The 23,599-nt window shown below is 37.0% G+C and overlaps 1 protein-coding gene across 1 annotated transcript in view; it reads left to right on the forward strand.

Annotated features, from left to right (window-relative positions):
- The window catches only part of FAT1 (FAT atypical cadherin 1), a 101,219-nt gene that overhangs the window by 13,308 nt on the left and 64,312 nt on the right, over positions 1–23,599 (forward strand). Inside the window, 1 exon segment of the mRNA XM_058420825.1 lies at positions 22,572–22,886. Within this exon segment, the coding sequence (XP_058276808.1) occupies positions 22,572–22,886 (315 nt within the window).

A 23,599-nucleotide genomic window follows, 5' to 3' on the forward strand; every position in this document is an offset into this window, starting at 1 on the left:
AAAAACTAAAGAGTTGCAGAAGCAATTGCTGGAGCAGAACCTAAAGCAGAAGCTCTGTGGGACCAAGGCAATACTGAAACTTCCTTGTCTGTTTTTATTCCAGCGGGCAAGGTGGGAAAAAGAAGAATGTCTTCCTGTTTACTTTTTGGTTTTCAAATACAAGGCTGGAGCCTTTCCATTGAGTATTTGCATTCCTCAAAGGTTAACTGAAAAATGGAAGCTCTGGTAAAAATGGTGTCGGGAAGAGCTCGTAGTACTTCTTCCAGTCGTATAGGCAGATGAACAGTGTCACTCATTGGGCTGGATGGGACACTATCATGGGAGCACCAGCATGTGGTGAGCAAGTATCCACATTAATTTTCAGCTGTAAAAATGAGACTGAGGAAAACTTGGAGTAATTTTCTGGCCTTCTCCGAAGAATTTTTGCTATGCAGGTTGCCCTTTTCCTTGAGGTATCAGAACTTCTAGCTTGTTACTGAGAGCTGTGCTAATCTTGTTTCAAGGTTGTTTTCTTATGGTTTTGGTTTTCTTTCTAATGCTCAAAATTTAGATAGCTAAGGGAGCCAGCAGACTCTGGATGTGTAGATGCCATGGATCATTTAGCCTAAGAAAGGCCTCATTGAAATGTTTACAGAAGATGGAAGCCCATGCTGGAAACTGATGTGCAGAAGTGAAGGGAGGTTTAAGTAATGAATTCCGTGGTGTCTGTTATAAGTAACCCGTTGAGTGGTTGCATTTACAATCCTTATACATGCAGATGCTGGGTGTTACATGTAGGCCCTGCACAGTAGGATTTCAAGTCACAGTGAATTTTATAAACTGATTATCAGAAACTTAGTAACTAGTTCAACTTGCAAGGTGACCGGCAAGTGTTTTCTAAACTTCTGCAGTTGAGGATATTTTGCAATATGTAACCTGGTTCTGGAATGGTGTAAAGGATGATGTGATGGTCTGAACCTTCTACATGATAACCTTATTACTTGTGTTCACAATGTGTAGTTATTTGTTACCAGGAATTTTACTGCTCTTTCATTAACCTGAACTTGAGTTATTAGGCCGTAAGTCTTGTAGAAGAACAGTAATTCTGCTTTAATAATGTAGACAAAGTTTAAAATGATTGAACTAGTTTGCGGACTTAAAAGGAGGCATGACTGTGGTTTATTTAAACAAAGATCTGTCTAGCCTGAGATGCTGTTTCCTGTAGCATAGGCTGGGCACAGAGGTGATTCCTTCTTTTAATACTTTCCCAGTCTGTGGTAGTTATGTATTTGGGAGTTTTCAAGTCCCATGTTTTGTAACATTCACATGCTTATCTTTCTTGTGTAGTCTTCCCTTGGAACCATGTAACTTTCAAGTGTAACCTTGCTACTGTGATAAGGAAAAATGAATTGTTTTGGTAAAGAATATTAAAGGAGCAAGTATAAAAATTAGCAGGGGCATATGGAAGAAAATTAATTTTATTGCATTATCTCTGTATGCATAATATAGTGCCAGTAAAGCTCAACGGCATTAGCAAAGTTTAAATGCTATGATCATCACTGGAGCAGAACATATAAGCACCCACTGGATAGCTGTTAAACCAGCACCATTTTCTGGAACAGAAGCAACTGGCCTGCATCTATACCAACAACTCTTGTACCTTTAGGAAGGGTGACTGTACCCAGATCATCTTTTGGGAATCCTAATCCTGCGGTTCACTCCTAAATATGCCCCCTGCTCTTTGAACACTGGTAGTTGGCACAAACCAAAACGCAGTTTAACGGTACAGAAGTTCAAATGTTGGGGAGTGTTTTCTGTTTGTTTGTTGTAAAGATACAGTCATAAAATACTTGGAGATAGGGGAGGCATTTTTAATCAAAACTGAGATTAGTATGATTTAGTTTTATGTTAATTGTAGTTAAGCAACCTTAGAAATACAGGACTTTCTTCACGCTCTTTCATTGAATGCTTGATCTGTGAAGTTGCTCCTTCTGTATACCTTATTACCCTTATTGTATATGTCATGGATATGAACATCAGGATATGCAAAAACTTAGTTTCTCTCAGTTTAAATTAAAAAAAAAAAAAAAAAAAAAAAAAAGACAGCAAGAAGTTCTTAATAATTTCCATTCTTCTACTATACAAATTCCATGTTGCATGTTGGTTTAGTGTTTATTCTGAGACTTTGAAGATCTGTCAGATTGTAATTGCTGAAAACTATGAACAGAGAAATATGTTGAACAAATCTTATTTTAAGAAACCTACGAAACATTAAACTAAAAATTGTAATTGAACAGGTGATGTTGATACTAGGGAAGGAATACTCTTGGTGGATTTAATATGATTGACTAATTCTTAGACTATCTTCATATCATAGACTAAGTTTGTTTACAAATGTTGTGACAGTGGCATTTCCTACTTGGCTTCTGTCCACAGATGCAGTCTCTTTGATACATAGGTTTTTCAGTTAAAATTCCTTATGTGAGGATTTTGCCCCGTTAAAAATGAGATGTGTTTAGGGAGAAGACCCTCATAGAATGGGGTCTTCTGATAGCATTTTATTCCTGCAAAGCACAGTGGTTCTTCTCACTACTTTTGAAGAGAGAGAAGGATTAAGAGGTTCTCTATTTCTGCAAAAGACTTAAGTGGCTGCAGTTTTTGGCACAATAAAGTTTCACCCTAGCCAGCTCAGGTACAATCATGAGTGAAGCTCAGAGCACATACTAATCTCCCAGCTATCTAATTAGCTTTTTGGGGTTTTTTTTTTGGGGGGGGGGGTGTTGTGTGGGGTTTTTTTTTGTTTGGTTGGTTTGTTTTGTTTTGGGGTTTTTTGTTTTGGGTTTGTTTTTTTTTTTTCATACTATGCTGCATTCTCTATGGCTGTGTTACATTGTACTGAAGTTCATGATTTGCCCATGTAGCTATAGCAGTTAAATTTTGAGGTGTTTCTTTATGAGACCCGACGACCGCCGACGGCAAAAGGAAAGAGCCTGCTCTCTCACCGGGGGAACATTGGCTTTATTCTGGAGTCCTGCCCTGCCTGGCTGGAGCTCTTTCCCGGTGGCTCACCGGTGCCAGAGCGAGCTAGGTGCTGCCTGTCCCGGGGCTTTTTCCCCGGGGACAGGCGCAGAGGCAGGGACAAGCCACTGCCCCGTCAGGGACAAGGTGGGAGTGGAACAGAGTTGGGTTACGTTCCAGTGTGAGGGATGGGCGCAGCCGAGCAGAACAAACAACGTGATAACAGTTTCCAAGGGGAGCAGGGAAAACTTTACAAATCCGATGAAAACACAATATAAACCCAATTAATGCATTACCACAAAATTTCTTCAGTCGCTGAGGCATACGTGTCCTAGAGTAAGAATTTAGATTATTCTGGCGCAGTTTGAAGAAAACCCACAAAACCAACCCAAACTGAAAAAAAAAACCAAACAAAAAAAAACCAAACCAACCAACCAACCAAAAAAAACCCCAACCAACCAAAAAAAACCCCACAAACAAACAAACAAACAAAAAAACCCCAGAATGATTACTAGGTTCTGTAAACTCCAAGTTAGAGTTAAATTCTTAAGCTTATAAGTGTTAATTTGGAAGGTTAATCGTTTAAATGAGGGGTTGCATCAGCACTTCAGTTTGCAATTAAGAGAAGACCTCATTCTAATGTGTACTGGAGATTTGAATGACATTAACATGGCTGGTTAGTTGTCACACTGACATCTGGAACAGAATTTCAGGTCAACACCTCAGATTTGAACACAAACTGTTAAACTTATTTCTATGTAAAACAATACAAGGGCAAAGGATCTGTTTGTTTGAATACTGTGTAATTAAAGCACTTGAAAGAAAGTAACACTTTCTGAGTCTGAGAGATGTATTTCTGTGCATATCTCTGTAAAATGCATGTTGGGTTGGGTGGTTTTTTGTGTTTTGAGAAGTTTTAGGAATATAACTGTTCAAGAAGTTTTAGTTTATCTGTGCTACATAATAAAAAATACAGCTGTTCTGGAAGCATGAAGTACTTTAGGTCAGAGATGCAGAAATAGTCTTTAGCCTTCTCTGTGAGGATAGTTTTGTAAAAATAACACTACTTAAGAAAGGGGAGCAGGTTAAGTAAGGATTACTTTGGTGGTTAATTGCTCTGGAAAGATATTTTAATGCTGATACATGTTAAGGATTTTTTCTAGTGGTATATTTTGGTTTTGGTCTGGGCCTTCTCTCCCTTTAGTGTTGAACTGAGAAAGATGAGCACCATGAGGACAACTTCAGACCAGGTCTGCACGTCTCAACTCTCCTGCTGACACTCTTGTGAATCCTTTGCAGGACAGTCTTTATCAAGCTTCTCCAGAACCACCAGAAAAAAGGTTTTGTTGTGACAATAAGTAACAAAGCCACTTCTAGTACTGTGCCCATCCAAACACTGTGACCTGTTTTTTAAAGCATTTATTCCATGTTTTTATGACCTCTGTTTCCTCCCATAATTTTCAGTTGTAGTCAAGCATGCTATATATGGAGCAGAGCAGAAATTCTAGCTTAGTCTTCAAGATGGAAGAGGCAATCATATCTATGTGGGACACTTAAATTGAGGAGGCATACTTGTGGTTGTTAATTACAGATACTGAAAAACTTGGGTAGACTATTTCTAAAATGGGGTATTATTTTCTGCTTTCTAATTAAGGGTAGCCCAGTGGGTTTGCATGTGTTCAGTATGATGTTGAAAGGCGGGCGAAGCTGACACAGAAGATTATCTGTATGGTTTCATTTTGGTTTTATGGATTTTTCTTCAGTGGCATGAAGGCAAACTTGTGCCATTGTGTACGAAAAAAAATTAGTTATGTTAAAAAAGAAAGTAACTGTGCCTAAATTGAATAGTATTTTGAGTTTTAAAAACATTTGCTTAAAATTTCATGCAACTAAAATATATTTTCCGCCAATTTGTTTTGGTTTTAAAAATGAGGCATTTGGAACACAGATTCTGTTTTATGAGACAGTACAAATAGTCGTAACACCAACTTACTAAGAATGACTTCTTAGATCTCCTTAGAATGTACTTAGTACTTAGAATGTACTTTTAGATCTCCTCTAGTATTAGGAGAAATCTAAAAACTTTTAAGAGTCTAGACCAAATTTAATACAATTTGTGTCTCAATAAAGAAATAAGAGAGCCAAGGATCTGTTAGATCTGTTAAGGGCAAGGCCTGAATTTGCTGCTATCCATAGAAAGCAGTACAGAAAGTATTTTACTAGGAGATGACTGAAGTCAGGTGTCAGGCAGCCGTGGTACCAGCAATCAAGCAAAGTATCTCACACGCTAAAGTTAGTTAAGTGCATGTCAGTACTCCCATTCAGAAGAGGTTACCTGGTTAACCTGTCAGGGACCATCTGCTTCTGACTGGACTTTGCAGCTTTGTACTACTGTTCTGACTGTGTAATTATGTTCATTCTAAGGCCTAGAACTAATCGTGCCACTGGGTTAAACTGTGATATGATGCTGTTGCATTTGTGTTTCTTTTTAGGCGCATCAAACTAAGCCTAGCATTTGGAACTAATGTTGAGTTTTAGTTTGGCAGAGGCTAAGGAGGGCCTGGGTTTGGACCAAGGTCCTGAGCAGCCTGGAGCTAGGGAATTACTTTTCTTTCTTAGGCTTGAAGAAAACCATGTAATTTGCATTTGTGATGGTGGCAACTCCCAAAGTGCTATTAGGTTGTTAATGCAGCTTTTAGAATTCGTCTTTGGAAAATGCTGAATTAGTTTTAGACAAACATATTCATCTTATGTTTTCTGTTGTCAGGGGCATCTTCCAAAGTAGTTTGAGTTTTCTTAGGTATCCTACTGAGTAAAACATCACCTTAGCTGCCAAATAGGGATCCCATACAAAAGCTGAGGCTCCCTTCCTCTACTGCAGGCATGCTGAAAGTGAGGGATTGTTCCCTTGTGAAAGGTGTTGATTGGGTTACAGCTTGGTTTGATGAAAACAGCTGCCTGGGGGCTGTGTCTCTGTAGGAGATGAACTGGGGCTGAGCCACATGTGGTCCCAGAGATTACCTTATAAACAGCAATCAGTTCAGGCTGCAGAATAGATATTAAGGGCCTATTAACTTGCTTGGGTCCCTCTTTGACTTGAAAAGTACTTTTGAGCAGAGGAATAATAAAAGGGAAGGGTTGCCAAAAGCTATGGAAGGTGCATCTTGCTATATCACTGGTGGGACATCTGTTGAATTGGGGATTTATTTCCTACTAAGCATCTGCTGAGCTTTTGATGTACATATTAAGGTCAAAGGAGGGGAGCTTGAAATGATTGCATAATGTTTATTCTTTTCTTTGAAGATTTTAGACTTTAATCATACGGCATTTGGACATATTTAACAAAGGACAAACCTACATGAGCATTTGGCAAACTTCCAGAACTTATTACATGCATTAGTTGCAGCTTTAGAACTTGGATTTAAAAATATTTTGGGCTTTGCTGAAACTAGGTTTTGCAGGTCCATTTTTTAATCTGTATATCATTCTAACTGCATTCTAACTGTGACTTTATTACACTAGATATCTGAATGTGACCAAAAATGAATTTTCAATTCATCACTCTCCATGTGGCTCAAGAAAAGAAAATATCTAGCATTCCAATGCCATTAGAGAGGGATTTTTGGAAAAAGCAGAAGTGTCCAACAAATCTAGAAATGAGAGTGCAACAAATCATTTCTATGTTCAGACATGAGGTTTCCCCAAGCTCCTTTCGTTCTGTCCATGATTCTAATCACTGCTTCTTTTTAATTTAAAATAATTCGTGAACAAGGGTAATCAATATGTTCATGGTTCTTATAAGTAGTTGCATAGTTTGGATTGGCATTAGGGTTAGAGAGCAAACTGCTGAGTTAGTGGATATAAATTTACTTGACCTGCTAGTAGTGGTGGTCATTAATAGTTCATTTGGCTCAGAGTTCCATGTCTTTGTAGACTTGTCAATGTGGTGTTGCTGATAACAGAACTGAATATCTGCCTGTGTGTTGGAAAAGTTACACATAGAAAATACAGTAATTGCATTGCTTTGTTGACTAATCTTCTACCTAGAATAATCCTCTCTGACATGAATCATTTCCAAAATCTGCATATATCTAAAAATCAATAATTTGGGGTGTTTATATAAAAAGGACAGTTTTTTATTTTGCTTAGGCAAAAAGCCTGATACCTCCTCTATATACCTGAAAGTGAAAATTACTAAGTTTTAAGTTTGAAGTTGCTGATCATAGAGTGCTTGTTCTTATTTTGTGTAGGATTTAAGGATTAAAAAGTTATTATACTACAAATTTCAAAATGCAAGAAGCATAATTATGGAACAGCCTTCTGATTTTAGTCTTACTGGTAATGTAAATGAGCATTACAGAATTGACCCAGTCATGTGGGCAAAAAACTGAAGATACCTGTAATGTAATATGCTGAAAGTGAATGAATGATATGAGTGAATGAACAATATGCTAAAAATGAATACAGACTTCCTGTATGTGTTGCCAGTAGTTCTGGTTGTATTTATGAGAGAGAGGGAGTCTGATAGTTCAGCTTGAAAGACTTTCAGTACAAAGAAGTTTATGATGGAATTATGGATTATGGAATTATGAATGTGTTCTTTAATGTTGGTATGTTTGTTCCTTCCATTTCTCCAAAGCTGTGAGAGTGGCATGTATAGCTCTTTCACAGGGAATACATCTCCATTCTACAGGGGGTGGATATTTATTTTTTTTTAATCCTCCTTCCCCCTTTGCCTGTAGATTTGCCATGACAGGGTATATCCTGTCTCTATGAAAATTAGAGATTGCTGTCTAATGATAAAGGTTTAATCTGCAACGAATCAGACATGTGGAAACTTCTGTCTGTGGAATTTTCTGTTTGATCTGAGAGGAATGCCCTTGCTGTGCCCTTCCTGTAATGAAAGCAAGGTAGAATGAATCAAAGTGATTCTAGATAAGATTGGAATGTGTGCATTGGTTATGCCTCTATTATATTTGGTGTTGCAATTCTGGCCATATGTATTATTTCATTATTAGAGATATTATCAACATACTTACTTCATCTTAAAAAACTGTCTTTCTGTTTTAGCTGAAAGTGCTATTTTTTATTGATGAAATTTGAGTTAATTACTTAGGTTTGAAAACAGAAATCTTGCTCACAACAACTAATATTGTCAGCAAGATAGTGAATGATATACAGCATCTTTTTCTTACTGTAAATAAATTTACAGTATTCACTTCATCTTGTATGAATCTTTTAAAGATTTTGTTGGTGTACCATTGTGAGAAATAACTAACAGTTTCCATCATTATTTAAAACCAGTTAATGATTAACAAATGTACAGCTGCCTGTGCAAGGAATGTTGCTTATTTTGGGAGGGGGGAAGGAAAGATGATTATTTCTGCACGTAGGAAGTCTGGTGTGATAGTTCACTTTCAAGGTAATTCAAATGTTACAGGATCAATTTCAGCAGATTATTCAGAAATGGGACCTACTTGTGCCTTTGTTTGACGCTTAGTTATATTTATGTGCTTTCTACCTGTCCTGTTAGTTAGTAGAGTACTATTTTGCGTTGCCTGTGTTTATCCAGACAGTAGTTTTAAATAAAAAATATGTAAGAAGGGATGACATTTTGTTAATAAATAGATTACTTTTGTATGAACATAGGCAAAACATGGAAAAAAAAAAAAAAAATCTAAGCAGTTCATAGTCCAAACTATTTTACACCATTCCGAATCAGACTTAATGGGGCCTTGTCTGTTAAGTAGAGAAACCAACAGATCAGGAACTGTGCTTGTAAATACAAAAACAAAAACTATCATAGAACTTGAGCTTTTCGATTAGCTTTTTGCTTGCTTCAGAATGTTCATAGTGAATGGTGAAGTCTTGGATTGAAGTTTTGGACTGACTTGAATCTTTACAGAAGGTAGAGGAGGAAAGTGTGAGAAGGTTCAAAAATTGTTAGTGGAAAATGAGTTGTCAAGTTGTCATTGACTCAAATGACATATCAGTTTCAATGTGCATTGTTTAATAAGAAGTTAAGGGAGTGATGATTAGAGTGAGAGCAAGTATTGATCCAGCATGTGATGAGGGGAGGAAATGGAATAAGAAATGCATGCCATTCTATGTCTGTAATTCCAGGGATGATAAAAAAATACTTTGGAAACTGAGTCATTCAGTCTAGTCAAACACAGGAATGGCCAACATTTGAGCGTGTCTTTTTGACAACAACTCTGCGCAGATACAGAGATTTGAGAAGGTCTCCTGGTGCAACTCTCTAGTTGCTGTGTATTCTGTAAATTTCTTAAACAAAGAAGAAAATCCTTTGTGGTTAGGAGCAAAATTTGTGCCTAAATGGTCTACCACTTACCTGCAATATCGTATTGTTCTTTCATTTACAGAGTGTTCTAGTGTTGACAGAGTTGATCTACTTCTGTTACGACTTTAGGACAAATTATTGTTTTATGAAGTGTTGTTCATAAAACTCATTTTCTTCGGTATTGTTATGAAGGGTGCAGTTATCTTCAGCAAAAAATGTTTCTGTGGAGAATAATTAAGAGCTTTTTCAGTGGAAATTCTGTCAGAAAGACTATGGACTCTGTTCATTCAAATGCTTACAGGTTCAGCTAGCAAGCAATAAAGTGAATTAAATTTATAGATTTTTATTCTTTTTAGCTGTAAATTGCATTCATTTCTACTGCCGTTAGTAATTTTTTAGTCTGGAGAGTGTTGATTAAAGCTGTACATGCAGTTATCCATTATTTATGTGAGAAAGGCTGAAACCATTTCCCAACAAACATCCAAGGCCCCCATAAACGAGTATACTTGACATCTGGTAAGTAATCTCTAGTTTTCTAGTTACAAGTCATCTTTTTAGATGATAGGTATTGATTCTTCAGTGTGCTCTAAGAATTTGCTTACAAATGGAGGATTTCTCGTTTGCTTGATACAGTAATCATTACCCAAAGAGAATGAACATAATTTTATGGCACCGAAACTCTTTGCTTTCATGATTACCCTAGCTTTAAATTTTTACTCAGAACCAGACAAGTTCAGAAATGTTTCTCTGTATGGCCTTGTGTTTAATTTGGTTCATATGCAAAGGCAAATAAGGCTAATAAAAAAAATTGTTTAACAGGTACTTATCAATGTATAATGCCTTCTGGAAACACGAGCAGAAATAAAGTCTGAATAAATAAATGGGTACTTTGTAAGTTAACAGATCTGACTTTGTCAGAACAATGATGAAAATGTCTTTTGATGTCCCTGGATCCCAGATGCTTTAATTTCATGACTTTGTCAATTTGCTTTGTTCTTCTAGCATTAGCATGCCCAGAGGTATATCAGATCTTCTTTGTACACAGAAATCAGCTTGGGAGCAGCATTTCTGTTGGCAGTAATTAAGGGCTATTGTGTATATAGGTACCTGGTACAGTAACACGAACAGCAGTAGTAGCCTGATTTCCAGTATTCCTCAACAGGCTACCTGCCTTTTGGTAGATATCAATATCTTTTCTTGCCCAGAGCTGGTCTGGAAACTGTCATTGCTAACCAGCAGTTTCTGTAACTGAAAATATTTTGGAGACTGGAAGCTTGAAGCAAAATTGCAGCAGTCCAAACCACAGCCATGCATAAATAGCATACTCGTGTGCTAAACAACAATTTTTTGTCATGGGTTAGTCGTGAGCCAGAGTTGCTGTGGAACGCAGCTGTAGCTGCTTCTTACTGAAGGATAAGACTGCACTGTTGGACTTGCTGGGCATTCAGTGTTTTGCAGAACTAATGAAGTAAGCTGCAGTTTCAAATTGCCACCAAAAAGGGAATCTGAGAGAAATGCAGCATGTGCAGGAAAAGTATGCTTGGGATATATGGAGCAATTTTCCTTATTTAAGATGGTCATTAAACCCTGAGATTTACAGACAAAACCCATAATCTGTAAAGTTTAATGGTTTCAAAGTATACTTGTTGCAGAACTGTCCAGGTTTTAATAGTTTGCAGAGGTCTAAAAAGCTAGATCCTTCTGGATCAACAAACCAGTTTCTGAACAATTAAATGTGTTGCTCTTGTGCATAATTGGCTTCCCATGCGTCTCATTATTTTCCTTGTAGACTCTTCTTCAGCCTAAGGGGGACCTAGGTTAATCTGTCAACTCCAGTTAGTTTTGAAATTCCTGGGGCCATTTGCAGAGGAATTTCCCCTTCAGAGGCTCCCCATTTCCCAGCTAAATTATTAGTTACCACACTCATTGTCAACAATTCCTTAGCAATAAGAAGACTGATAGAGAAGTTAAGAGGGTCACTGGTGAAGCCAGAGTTCTTAAGAGCATATATTTGTTCATTTGTGTATTTAAGAAATTCTTATAAACTTTAACAAAGAATATAGAAATTCATCCTTTGCATTTCTCAGGCAGAGGCAAGTACGCATTCTTTATAAAAAATTGATCAAATACTTTCCTTCTTTGTCATTGATGTTCATAAGTAAACAAACAGTGGACCTGTAAAAGCCTTTGCTTGTTGGTGAATCACCTACATTTTAGTAGAAGTTTTCTTGGTCATGAAGGTAACTTAGCTTAAAAACAGCTCAACAATATTATCCCAAAGAGTTTGCTTAAATGTAGTTTCTTATTCTGATTTTGTAATACTGTGTAACTGAGTTTCCTGGGACATAGAAACTGGTTGTGTCTTTTATCTGAAGACAGAAATTGTCCTGGATAAGGGATGGGTGGCCAGAGCAATACTTGCCTCAGATCCTACAAACCTTGTTTGTGTAATGCAGTAAGAGAATCTGCTTTTGCACGTACTGAAATCCCACATGCTTGGCCCAGAACCTGCTGGCAGTTCGTTCTGCTTTCTCTAGTATTTTATAAACCTGCTGTAATGTTGATGTTACAATGATGTTGACTGCTGTGTAGTGCAGTCATGTTTTTCAGCAAGCTTTCGGTCAAGTCATGAGTGACTGCTGATGTTAACGGCAAAGCTTGCTTTACTTGCTCTCTCTTCAAGGAAACGTAGATCCTATGTGGTTGTATTACAATAATTTTTCCGATTGACGTAGGAGTTAACATTACATTTCCCTAATGTGGACTCATCAGGGGGTTTTTATGTCTCTCCATATCGAGCTTTAGCAACATGGTACTGTTCCTCTGTATAGCAATTATATTGCCTGTCCGAAAGCTTGACGTACAAGCTGCCTAGCTGACAGAAATAAGCTGGAACTATTAAAATAAGCATAAATGAGGCTGACAATGGGAGCTGTTTGCCATTGTCCCAAAAGATTTTTTGAACTGGAAGTAATCAGTTGAGTTCTAAGGCAGCGCCATCACAGATCTTCTAATTGCAAAAATTCCCGCTTGCCAACCCCCCAACTTCCTGAAAGGAAGTTCACAATCTTTGTGGACCTTAGGGTTTTATTGCTTGTAGCTCAGACTACCTACTACCAAAACATAATTTCTGGGTGCGGTGTTTTATGTAGACAATTTTAGGAACATACGTAAAAACTGTTGTTCTTTTATAAATGGTATGAACATTGTGTTTTCTGTTGATTTGACTTGTTTTTTGTAGAAATGTCCAGAAAGTGGCAGGAACTAGAAGTTAAAATGTTACTGCATCTAATTATTTACAATTCTCTTTTTGCCCCATTTTTTATTCTACTTTACCCATTTAGCTGCTATGTGGTAAATCTGGTTTTTCCATGTTTTAAAACATAGTGTGTTTTTGGCAGAGCTTTAACTATGCACATTTTTACTTCTAGGACTTTGTATTACCTCTAGATGCTTATTTAAGGGATAGCTGTTCCTAAGTGTTGAACATTCTGTATATCTTCAAATCTGTCTACCTACCTGGTTTATAAGCTGTAGATAGCAGAGGACGGTAGTGACCCTTTCTCTCCCTCCAGTTGAACACGGTTCAAGTTACTGCTGTTGTGATGCATGAACTGTTACGTTTTATGTCAAGGTTTGGATTTGACCACATGCTGAGGGTCTTTGGATGCCACGTTTTCATTCCCAAAAAGTATTTTAAAAGGACAGCCTTGATAACCTCTGTGAGCTTGTAAACGTGAGACAGGTTTCACTGGACACTGATAGTGTCTGATTGTTTCACTGACTGCTCTTGCTGCTGTACCAATAGTGTCATAGAAATTCTTTAATTTCAAATACAGTAGTTTTTTAATGAAACCTGGAGCTTCTGAGAGCTTGTACTAATACCACATTTACTTAAGATACAGCTGCAACACTGGATTTGACTATATGTTTTGCTACATCTAGTCAGCTCAGTGAAGTTGAATTTGAGATATAAAACATAATTTTATTTTTCTTTGTTCCATTTGTTTTTTGTGGGTTTTTGGGGTTGTGGTGTTGTTTTTTTTTTTTTTTTTTTTTAATTTTGTTTGTTTGTTTAGTTTTGGTTTTTTGTTTTTTTTTGTTGTTGTTGTTGTTGTTGGGTTTTTTTGGTGTTGTTTGTTTTTTTTGGGGGGGTTGTTTGTTTGTTTTTGGTTTTTTTTGTTAAAATATTAAATCTGCTCTGCTGATGATGATTACTCGGTTTAAGGGTGTGTTCTGTGTGCCTTGCAGTGATAGTCTTCCCCTTCTACCTCCCAGAACTTGAAATAACTGGTCCCTGTAAATAAAGAAAGCAGTGGTGGACTCTACATGTTTAAGGTCTTGCTATTGCTGCAGTTCCATCAGCTTACTGATACTGCACTGATTTTATTTGAAACTTTCCAGGCCTTGATTTGTTGGAAAATGAGCAGTTTGTCCTTGAAACAGCAACAGGAGTTGCTTTCCATTTAACAGTTGCATGATTTCTCAGCTGGTAGTACACAAGGCACAACCTGAAATGTGTATAGTTTTCTATGTCAAAGAGCTATAAACAAAATTTAATTACATTTTCCGGAATCTGCCCTTATACATGCTGACAAAAGACTTGTTGTTCCCATATAATACTTTAAGCTTATTTTAAGTGCTTTTTTTGTGAGCAAAATTTTTCTCTATATTCTCTGAAGCTGAAATTGTGTAACTCAGGTTTCTTCATTGCCATTCTTATAAAGAAGAAATTTATTTTTGATAAAGAAGAAATGTTATATCTATATAAAAGTGAAGTAAAATCACTATATTGTAACCTACTAAATATTTTTAAAAATGTGTAGATTATGTAAAATATATGTGACAAGCGTTAAGTTTTAGAGCAAACATTTATATTGATCATATTGTTCATACTGTATGTTAAACAATATTATCTTGGGGTACATAAGAAAATCTTAGGTTGGTTGCTTGATTGCTTTTTGTTGTTTTTCCCCCCTCCCCCCCCCCCCCCCATTAAAATGCAGTTAAATACAATGAATGTAAAAGGTAGAGCGCCAAATTATTTAAACAGTCAATCAGAATGTGTTAATTTGCATTTCAGCTTAGGCAAAACAGAAGAAATTCTGAGTAGTTAAAAAGGAAAAAATAAACTATTTCAAACTAGACTGAACCATTAGTTTTGCACATTCATATTCTTCAGATGTGTTTGCAGACAAGTCATCTCACGTTAAGGTATGGAAAACAGTATCGATGGTTTGTTGCCAGGTTACAGTCTTTCTGTCTTTGCCTAATTAATGCTTCTGGAGAAGAGGCGAGTGAAAAGCAGTGAACATCTCTTGCTCATGTGTGATTCAAAGGCAAGCAACAGTTGCTAAAACTTTTTCCTCTCCTTCAGGGCTGCAAGCAAGGATTATTTATATTCTGAACCAGTACGGTTTAGTCTGTGTGAATCTTCGCATGCAAGAAGTCTGATATGAGTAGCTTGCATTGTCAGTGATAAGCTTGAAATTGCTATGGAGCTGAAGAGCAAATCATATTTCTCTGTGTGGCTATTGCACTTTGTTCCGTAGATGCGTAATCACATAAAGCTTCCTGTTCAAAGTGCACATGCAAAAAAAGTAAGGAATTTTTCCAGCTCAGCTTATTTGTCAAAAATAATACTTTTCTTAAAAGAAGAGATTGTATATACTTTTGAAAAGTTCACACTGCCTGCCACAAGTCTTCAATATTTTGAGAGTTAGAGTGCAGTTCCTCTCTTGGCATTCTGCTGCATTTATAGAGTGGATGAGCTGACATTTCACTTTTGCAAGAGGAATTTGATTCCATTCCTTCTTTAGAAGGAATTGAAGGTAACTCCGTTGTTTCATGCAGTTACCAGGATGGAGATTTTGGTCTTTTCAGCTGATACTTTATGTACTAAAGTGTTTGTTGTCTCTGTGGCAGGGCATACGTAAAATTTTCAGTGCTTAGGGGTGGTTGGTTTGTGTAAAATTAAGGCTGTTGTGATATTGTGCTTTCTTTTGGTTTTACTAAGTGTTACGTATTACACTTGAGTGATCAAATACTGTAAAATTTTGTTGACATAAGAATTGGATGCTTTTTTAGAACCATGGTAGGCTTAAGGTTTAGTTGTGTCTTACACACTGGTACTTGGTAGAGGACTGAGTTACAGTAGCACAGTAGCCTCAGGGAAAGAATAACTTTTTTCTTCAGAGTTCAATAGGTTACATGTTTCAAAACCTTCAAATTGTAAAACACTATGGTATGTAGGGTTGTGACTGCCGCTTCAAGGCATTTCCCAGTGTCAGATTGTAGTTATGACCAGAAGTTATCAGAAGTTGAGAAGTTACCAGAAGCACAGATAAAAGTTTGTTTTTTTTTTTTAAATTGCTGTAAAAGTGGAAAGAATCTGAGCTATGACACTGGCCACAATTAATGTTACAGATGGGTGTAGTACTTGTAAATAGTGCACTCTAGTCTCCTGTAGTCTGTTTTGTCTTGTATGGGTAAATACCATAACTATTAATAAAGTGCACTTTTTTCCCAAGTCACCTTCCTTCTTTTTAGCATTTCTGACAGGAATCATAGAGTGGCGGGGAAAAATAAACAAGGAAAGAACCCCTGTGTGTAACACACAGGAGCACTTGCCAACTGTCCTGATTTGACTGTGCCTCTCGAAGTTACTCAAGGGGAAAAGGAGGATAAAAGACTGGGGATGTGTTCCTCTTCAAGGCTTTTGGGGTCTGCTGAGAAGCAGGCAAGCCCTGCATCTTTTCCAGTGCCAGATGCTCTTTCCTGGTTTTGTGTGGGTGTGGGGTTTTGAGCAGGGGGGGCTGTTTTTGTTTGGGGGGGGGGAGTTTGTTTGTTTTTCATCCTGACATCTCTGGTATAGCCTCTGTATTTATACAGCTCAGGAAAATGCTGATCATATCATGATAGGTAATATTGTAAGAAAATAATCTAGGAAAAATAGAGCATGTAAGAAGAGATGAATAGGAAGTAATTTGTGTTCATCTGTGTTTGATCTGGGTATGTTTGAAGAACTGTGCTGTTGTTAACAAAGTAACAGTTTCTATTTTAAATAAAATGAGCTGTGCAGAAAATCAAAAGTTGCGAGTACCAGCTTTATAAAATGTCTTTGTTTTTCTGGCGTATTCTGGCTGTGCAATTGTGGAGATTTTAGTAACAACCTGAAAACTGTCTGTTCTGAATTGTATAACATTAGAAGCCAAAGAATGATAGTATTATATTAAATAAGACTTTACGTAGGAAGGTAGCCAAACCACTAACAGATGAAGCTGATGTGACTCTTTGTTTTAGCAACAACTTAAGCAAAGTTTCACAAGATGTAGAGCAGAAATTTTCCCAGAAAAACTAGCCAGTAAATTTCTGGGGCCTGGGACCCTTGTTCACATAATAACTTCAGGAAAATATATATGTTGCCTATCTTGAGATAGCAGAGACAAACTGCAGTGTGTGCTGAGGAATTTTATCTCTAATTTGAAAGAGTTTGCATGTCTTAGTGATAGTTTACCCTGCAGTGACTTGCTGTTTGTTTAGAATTCAGGACAGTTGCAGTCTGGGTTGATGTGCTGGCAGTCTAGTGCCAATGAGGACAGCATGTCTCCGTGTTTGTAACAGGCTAAATCCACTGGCTTTTAGAACTTTGATTTGAATTGGTTGTTAGTTGAAGGTCATTTTTGATCAAAACTTTTATTCATGCAATTCATAAAATAATGCTTTCCCCCTAGCCCCCCAAATGCCTTTTAAAGCAGCTGAAGAAGCTTTTTGATTTACCCAACTTACTAGAAGTTAGATTGAGTTTGTAATCAGATTTCAAGCATCATGTTCCAGGCCAGGGATTTCTTCGTTTCAAATGCCATTCTCAGGGCAAATTCTGCTAAACTGCATTTTCATGCTTTACTGAGAAATGATTGCAGGTTTTGATTCCCATTCTGAAATAATTAATATTGTTAATTAGAGTTCTTATGGATAAGCACACTTAAGGAGGATCATCCCTGGGAATTGGGAGTATTATAGTTTGAGCATTTGTTAATTAGATAAAATTGGCATATGTAAGAGTATCAGATTTGAGGTATATTTTATGCTTATTTTTAAGCGTGACTTTGGTTGTAGTGATCTCTGTTGTGGGATATAAATGGGGAAGCGCTGGTTCCTGTGAGAGTGGGGTTACTGTTTTGACTTTTTTCTCAGTTGCTGTATTCATAAACCATCCTGTTCCTCCACATTAAATTCTGTCTAAATTCCATTCTACAGTAGTCACTTAGGACTTTTGCCTTCCTTGAATGAAATTGATAGAAAAGTCCTATTGCATCGAGTGGCAACAATATCTAGTCTAAAATTTCAGTCATATGAATATTGTAAAATCAGTTCCCATGTCCTCTTGCATATGACTGAGAAACGTTTCATCAGAGCTCTTTCGTGCTCCCCCCGGTGGTTAGTGACTGAATTTGAATCTCTTTTTATCCTGACCACCTGAAAGGCTTCAAGATTGTACAGCCAGTCAAGTGAAAAATGCTTTCTAAATCCTCACTTCACCTTGTGTTTTGAATAACAATGTTTGCAAGTCTTCGGGATTACCATACATGCAAAAGATTCATTAGTAGATTTCTCAATTTGTCTTGCTACATAAAGAGCAAATGGCTTGTAAAAGTCAAAATTAGCCAACTGCCTGAGCATAGAGGATGGCTGGGAAATCTGCTGATTAAAGACATTCTATGAATGGGAGAAGAGTGAGAGCTAAGATGGAGCTTTTACAGCATTGAAGATAAAATAGAGGCACTTAAGGTGTATTCTATAAATGTGCCATGCACCACTTAAAGGAAAAAGTCTTTCTAGGAGCAAAAACACGCTGTTGAAACTGATGATATGATCAACATCTTACTGATGCTTAATGAATCTAGGTGTTTGCGAGATTAAAACAAATTAACTCTTAATAGATTGTTTTGTTATTTCTGTTTGTTACAGGAGTTCTGATCAGTTTTTTTCTCTGTTACCTTGAGAACCACTGGAACTAGAAACCAGGGAATTTGTAAACTCCACAAGTGCTGAGTGCTGGTTTCCAGGCAGCGTACAGTCTTATGCTGCCCTAATATGTGAAATAGGCTACTGTGGTCAACTTTTGCTTAAGCAGAAAACTGAGACAAGGACCAATGGTACTTAAAAGACTGGTTCTAGACTGTGATTTGGTAGGAGAATGATTGTTATCATTGGTAAAAAAAGTAATCAGTCAAATTTTTTGAGCTTGTATTCCTCAGAAGGTGTAGTAGGCCATTGCATGATGTTTTCATGCAATTTTATTCATTATTGTTGCATAGAAATTAAAAATGAAGCTATTAGTGTTCTCATAGGTGAAATCAGGAAAGATACAGCGTTAAATTTGCAGAAGCAGGAGCAATTTCAACTAGGGCAATGACAATAGGATGGTGTTTTGTAATTACTGATGTAAGATTAGATTGTTGAGGGGACTGAAGTACTTCATATACTTACGTGTGTTTAGTTTTGATTGTATTTTGTGACATAAGAACTGATGTAGAACCAGAAGAAATTCACGTTTTGATTGTATGAGCCCGCCCCTACCCCTAGATGTGTGCTGTTCCATTTTATTGCTGGGTTCAAACATCAGGAAGAAAGCTGAGTCACACTAATAGACCAGTCATCCCTTCCCTTGCTATTGCCTGCAGCTTTAAGCGATGAGGAGAGCTAAGTGGGGTGGCCTCTCTTCCATAGTCCTCAATATGTGAAGGCTGAAGGGAAATTTTTGTTCCCTATCTTCCTGTTCCGTTTTGCATAGCTTTTACGGTGTAGGAATGTTATTTTTTGAGTCTTCATTTTTTGCATTGTCAAAGTAATCCACTTACTTCCGATGTCTGTCTCTCGTAGAGAGAGCTGTAGAATAGTATAAGTTGGAAAGAACCTTAAAGTTCATCTAGTTCCAACTCTGTGCCCATGGGCGGAGACACCTTTCACTAGACCGGGTTGTTTAAAGACCTATCTAAGCTGGCCTTGAACACTTCCAGGGGTAGGACATCCACAAATACAAGTTGCCCAACTTGGATATTCATACCTGTTTACTGCATCTAGTGTGTCCTTTGTGCCTTTAAAACAAGCAAACAAACAAAAAAAAATTAATTCAGGAATTAACCTGTTGATTAGTGTTAGACAGTTTTGCATAGCGGACTGATGATAGAATTGTTTTCCTGGATGCTTTCTATTTTAGATTGGAATTATAAAGGCCACATAAAGAAAAAATGTTCACCCTAAAATTCAGGATCGGTTGAGTGAGAAATGTGAGAAAAAATGGAAAAACAGTGAAATTCCCTGTTGCTTTGACTGATGCATGCTTAGAGTGTGCGAGCCCCTGTAGGAAGTCAGGACATTCTGAAAGCCAGAGCTGTCCTATTGTGGAATCTGTGTTACATGATGCATCCAGTGGTCAGATCATCAGAAAGATTCTAAACCTTTTATCGAACACTCTGCAAAGTCTGTGTAAAATATGCAGAAGTAACATTATATATGCAGACCTTATTTGAAAATAAAAATTAACCAAAAGACAAAGTTGCGCATGTGCACTGTATCATACTAAAAGTTTTCCACGCATTTCTTTTTGAGATTTTGACTGTACTATTTTTTGTGCATGATACTTTTTTCCTCTTCATCTCTTGTGATGGACGTGACTTAAGGGAATGGGCATTTGAGAACTGAAACACTACAAAAGCAAAATAGGTTCAGTCATCCTTTACTTGAGGAGAGCTTTGATAACTAGGGAGATAGAATTTTTAGATTCTAGGTGATCAGATTGCAAGGAAGTGTGCTTCATTTCTACAGGAGTCTCTTTTTATCTTTCTTTAGAATCAGTCAAAGCTATGCTAAAATTCATCTGCCACTTCTGATGCAGCTACTGTTTAGAAAGTGGGATGTGTAAAATGAAAACAGTTGCTCTTTTCAGCACGAATCACAAGCAATAAAACAGCATTGCTGGAGCCGTTGCTGGAAGGGAATTAATACAATCCAGTCTTCTCTTTGGTAGGACATGAAGGATTTACAGAACTTTCCAAGGCATACCTAGAGTCTACCGAGTTTTAAAATTAAGTGCTTATATGCTACATCCAGCTTTAGATTTAAAAGTGAGGCCACAGTGAGTAACTAATTTGTTTTCTCTCAAGCAAGACTCCTGGCTGAGGTAGAGCCGTGCAAAAAGTGTGCAGTGAGTTACAACTTAGAATCTGGGTAACTGAGTGCTCAAGGCTGTGTCCATTTTTAAGAGTGCATTTATGCAGAAACTATTCAGGTAATCAATGCACAAATCCAGTGATACTATCCACTGGATAGTATTACTTTTTTGTTTTAATATTAAAACTGTCATCAAACAAAATACAAATACTGAGGCAGAGAGACTGGAAATGCAAAATATCAGTATTAATTAACACCTGAACTTAGTTGTTGATGATGTTGTTCTGCAAAAAATTAAAAAAGGAAATTATAAAGCCTGTAGTTTACTTTCAGGAAAACTTTTATAGACTGCATGTAATGCATGTATATTTTGAAATTGCAGTGCCCCTCCTTTTTATCCCAGTTCTGTAGCCTTTGACACTATATGAAACCAATTTCCACACTGACATCTGGTGGTAGTTCTGAAATGCCATGTTGCCTGAAATGCTATATATGGGAATTTGCAGGTCGAAGCAGCAGTTTTAATGCCCTCCAGCCCTTCTGAAGTGATCTTATTGACATCTTAAAATTTTAAACTGCCATGATCAGACCTTTGTGCAGCTTCTCACAAGGCAAAGAAAATAATTAATAAATAAGTAATTCCTTAATATTTTGCTCAGTCAGTATAATGTATTTTGAAAAGTGACTGTAGTCTGTGAAGGACACAATACATGGAGTTAACTCCTTTCCTGAAGAGCTCCTGTGAGAAGAGTGACACAGTTTTGTTGAGGTCCTGTTTTACTGATGGTGTGTATATGTAAGTATATACACATATATGTATCTGTGTGAAGTAAATGAGCTCAGTAGAAGTGCCACATCATGCATACTCATATTACGTGGCTTTATCCAGAGTCCAAAACTGGCTGTCATGGTGATAGTTTGACTCATCTTGGCTCTAGTCCTCATTAGTCCTAGAGTGAGTGTATAACAAATAGCAAGAGCCATGACAAAGCCCTTCAAAGTTTCCACGGAAATGGTTGCAAGGGCTTACTCGCTTCCTTATCCTGACGTGCATCAGGTTGATTTTAAGTTCTGTTTAGAAAAGATCTGAAATCAGACACTCTGTAGGAGCGACTGGATGAGGAAAAGGAAAGTGTGAAGTTTTATTGTGCCATGGCTCCATGACTGTGTTTAGTATTCATCCCCCATCTTACGGGTTGCACCATACCACATACCCTTTTGATATATGCATACATAATATGGCTGTACCTGTAGAGTAAGCTCCTTATAAAAATAAAGTTGTATTTCTTCATGCTCTGTAAATTCTTTAGTCAGTTCTGGCTTAGACAATCTCCTATAGGACTGCAGACAGCTTTTTATTAAGTTTGTGAATTGTGTAGTAGTTCCTTATTTGGTAATTCATTTTATGTTTGTAAGATTGAGCAGATTTTTGCCCCTATTTTTGCCGCCCTCAATTTCTAGAGTAATGGCAACCACTGGTAAGTCCTAATGCAGCGAAAGTTAGCTTTGGTATAACTTTTGTTTACTTTTCTGTGACGTGTGTGTGAACATAAGTCGGCACATTAAGAAAGTTCAAATAATCCATTTCAACACAGAGATAAAAATGTTTCACATTTAAGTAGCTGCTCATTAATACAAATAATAGTAAAGACCTCAAGAGTTTGGCATCTAAACCAGATAGTTTAATATGGTGTAAAATTTACTGTAATGAGTAAAGAGGCTCATTCAAGTCCCAGAAGCTTGTGAAATATGTATATGATTTAATCTTTTAGGCAAAACCAATTTTATGAATAGTGCGAACTGGTCTGATGTATTTCAAAAGATATTGGAAAAGAGATCAAGTAATACATTGTTTAAGTATGTGATGCATAATTGCTGAGAACTGTTACAGTAATTTTATTTTTTGTGGCTTCAAATTAACCTCAATATGTTTGTGTGTGTGTGTATGTTAGCGCACATCATAGAATCAGTGTTGGTTATTTTGAACTAGTATTCATCTTGATTTATTAATTTATTTAAAATTGATGCTTACTGTATTTTTACACATTTTTGCATAATTATTGAGCATTTTCTATTTATCTTTCTTCCTATTAAACAGGTATTATTGAGACTGCAGATCACCTGGATCGTGAGACTACTTCACATTACTGGCTTACTGTTTATGCAACAGACCAAGGCGTTGTGCCTTTATCATCTTTCATTGAAATCTACATAGAAGTTGGGGATGTTAATGATAATGCTCCTCAGACCACAGAACCAGTTTATTACCCAGAGGTCATGGAAAACTCACCTAAAGATGTATCTGTCATTCAGATTGAGGCATTTGACCCAGATTCAAGCTCAAGTGAAAAATTAACCTACAAGATTACAAGTGGAAATCCACAGGGATTCTTCTCAATAAACTCCAAAACAGGTAAGTAAAATACGTGTTTTATTTTGTGTAATAATAAATTAATGTATTTGCATAAATGCATAAACCAGGTGAAATCAAAATCTTTGGTTTAACATTGAAAACATGCTTTCACAGTTGCTGGAGTTAAGCTGGTGTCTTGGGCTCTGTCAATATTAGTAAGTTATACAAATATGTAGAAAAGGGTATGAGAGTGAAGCACTTGGTTCAAAGTACTTGACATCCACATCAGGCATGTTTTGTGAAGGCTTACTTCTGAGTAGCTCCACTCGAGACTGGTCAACGTCCGTGCATTTGTATGGTGCAGTAAGTATACAGAAAACCCCCATATTTTAGTTTAGTTTCATCCAAGCTGTGTTTAGTTGTCTTCAAAGTTTCATGCATAGTTTTTTATGTCAGGCCTTTTTAATTTTTTTTTTTGGGGGGGGGCAGGGGGTGTGTTGGTGTCATGTTAGTCTAAACAAAATAAGCCATTTATTACCTGCAGACTCACTTGTCCCACAGTCAGAAGATACTTAGATACTTTCTTTGTAATTAAGTATTGCTGCTGCTAGAAATACATAACCTGAAGGATTATTTTCAGGTATGGTTTTTATGCAATGAAAAGAAAGAGTCTGAGTTCACTGGTTATTTGGAGAGCTTCAGAAAAAAAAATTGAGATTTAAACAGGAGAGTACAAACGCAAGAACTAGGTAACCTTTTAGTAACCTAATTGC

This window comes from Hirundo rustica, chromosome 5 (assembly GCF_015227805.2).
Source record: "Hirundo rustica isolate bHirRus1 chromosome 5, bHirRus1.pri.v3, whole genome shotgun sequence".
NCBI classification, from domain to species: Eukaryota; Metazoa; Chordata; class Aves; order Passeriformes; family Hirundinidae; genus Hirundo; species Hirundo rustica.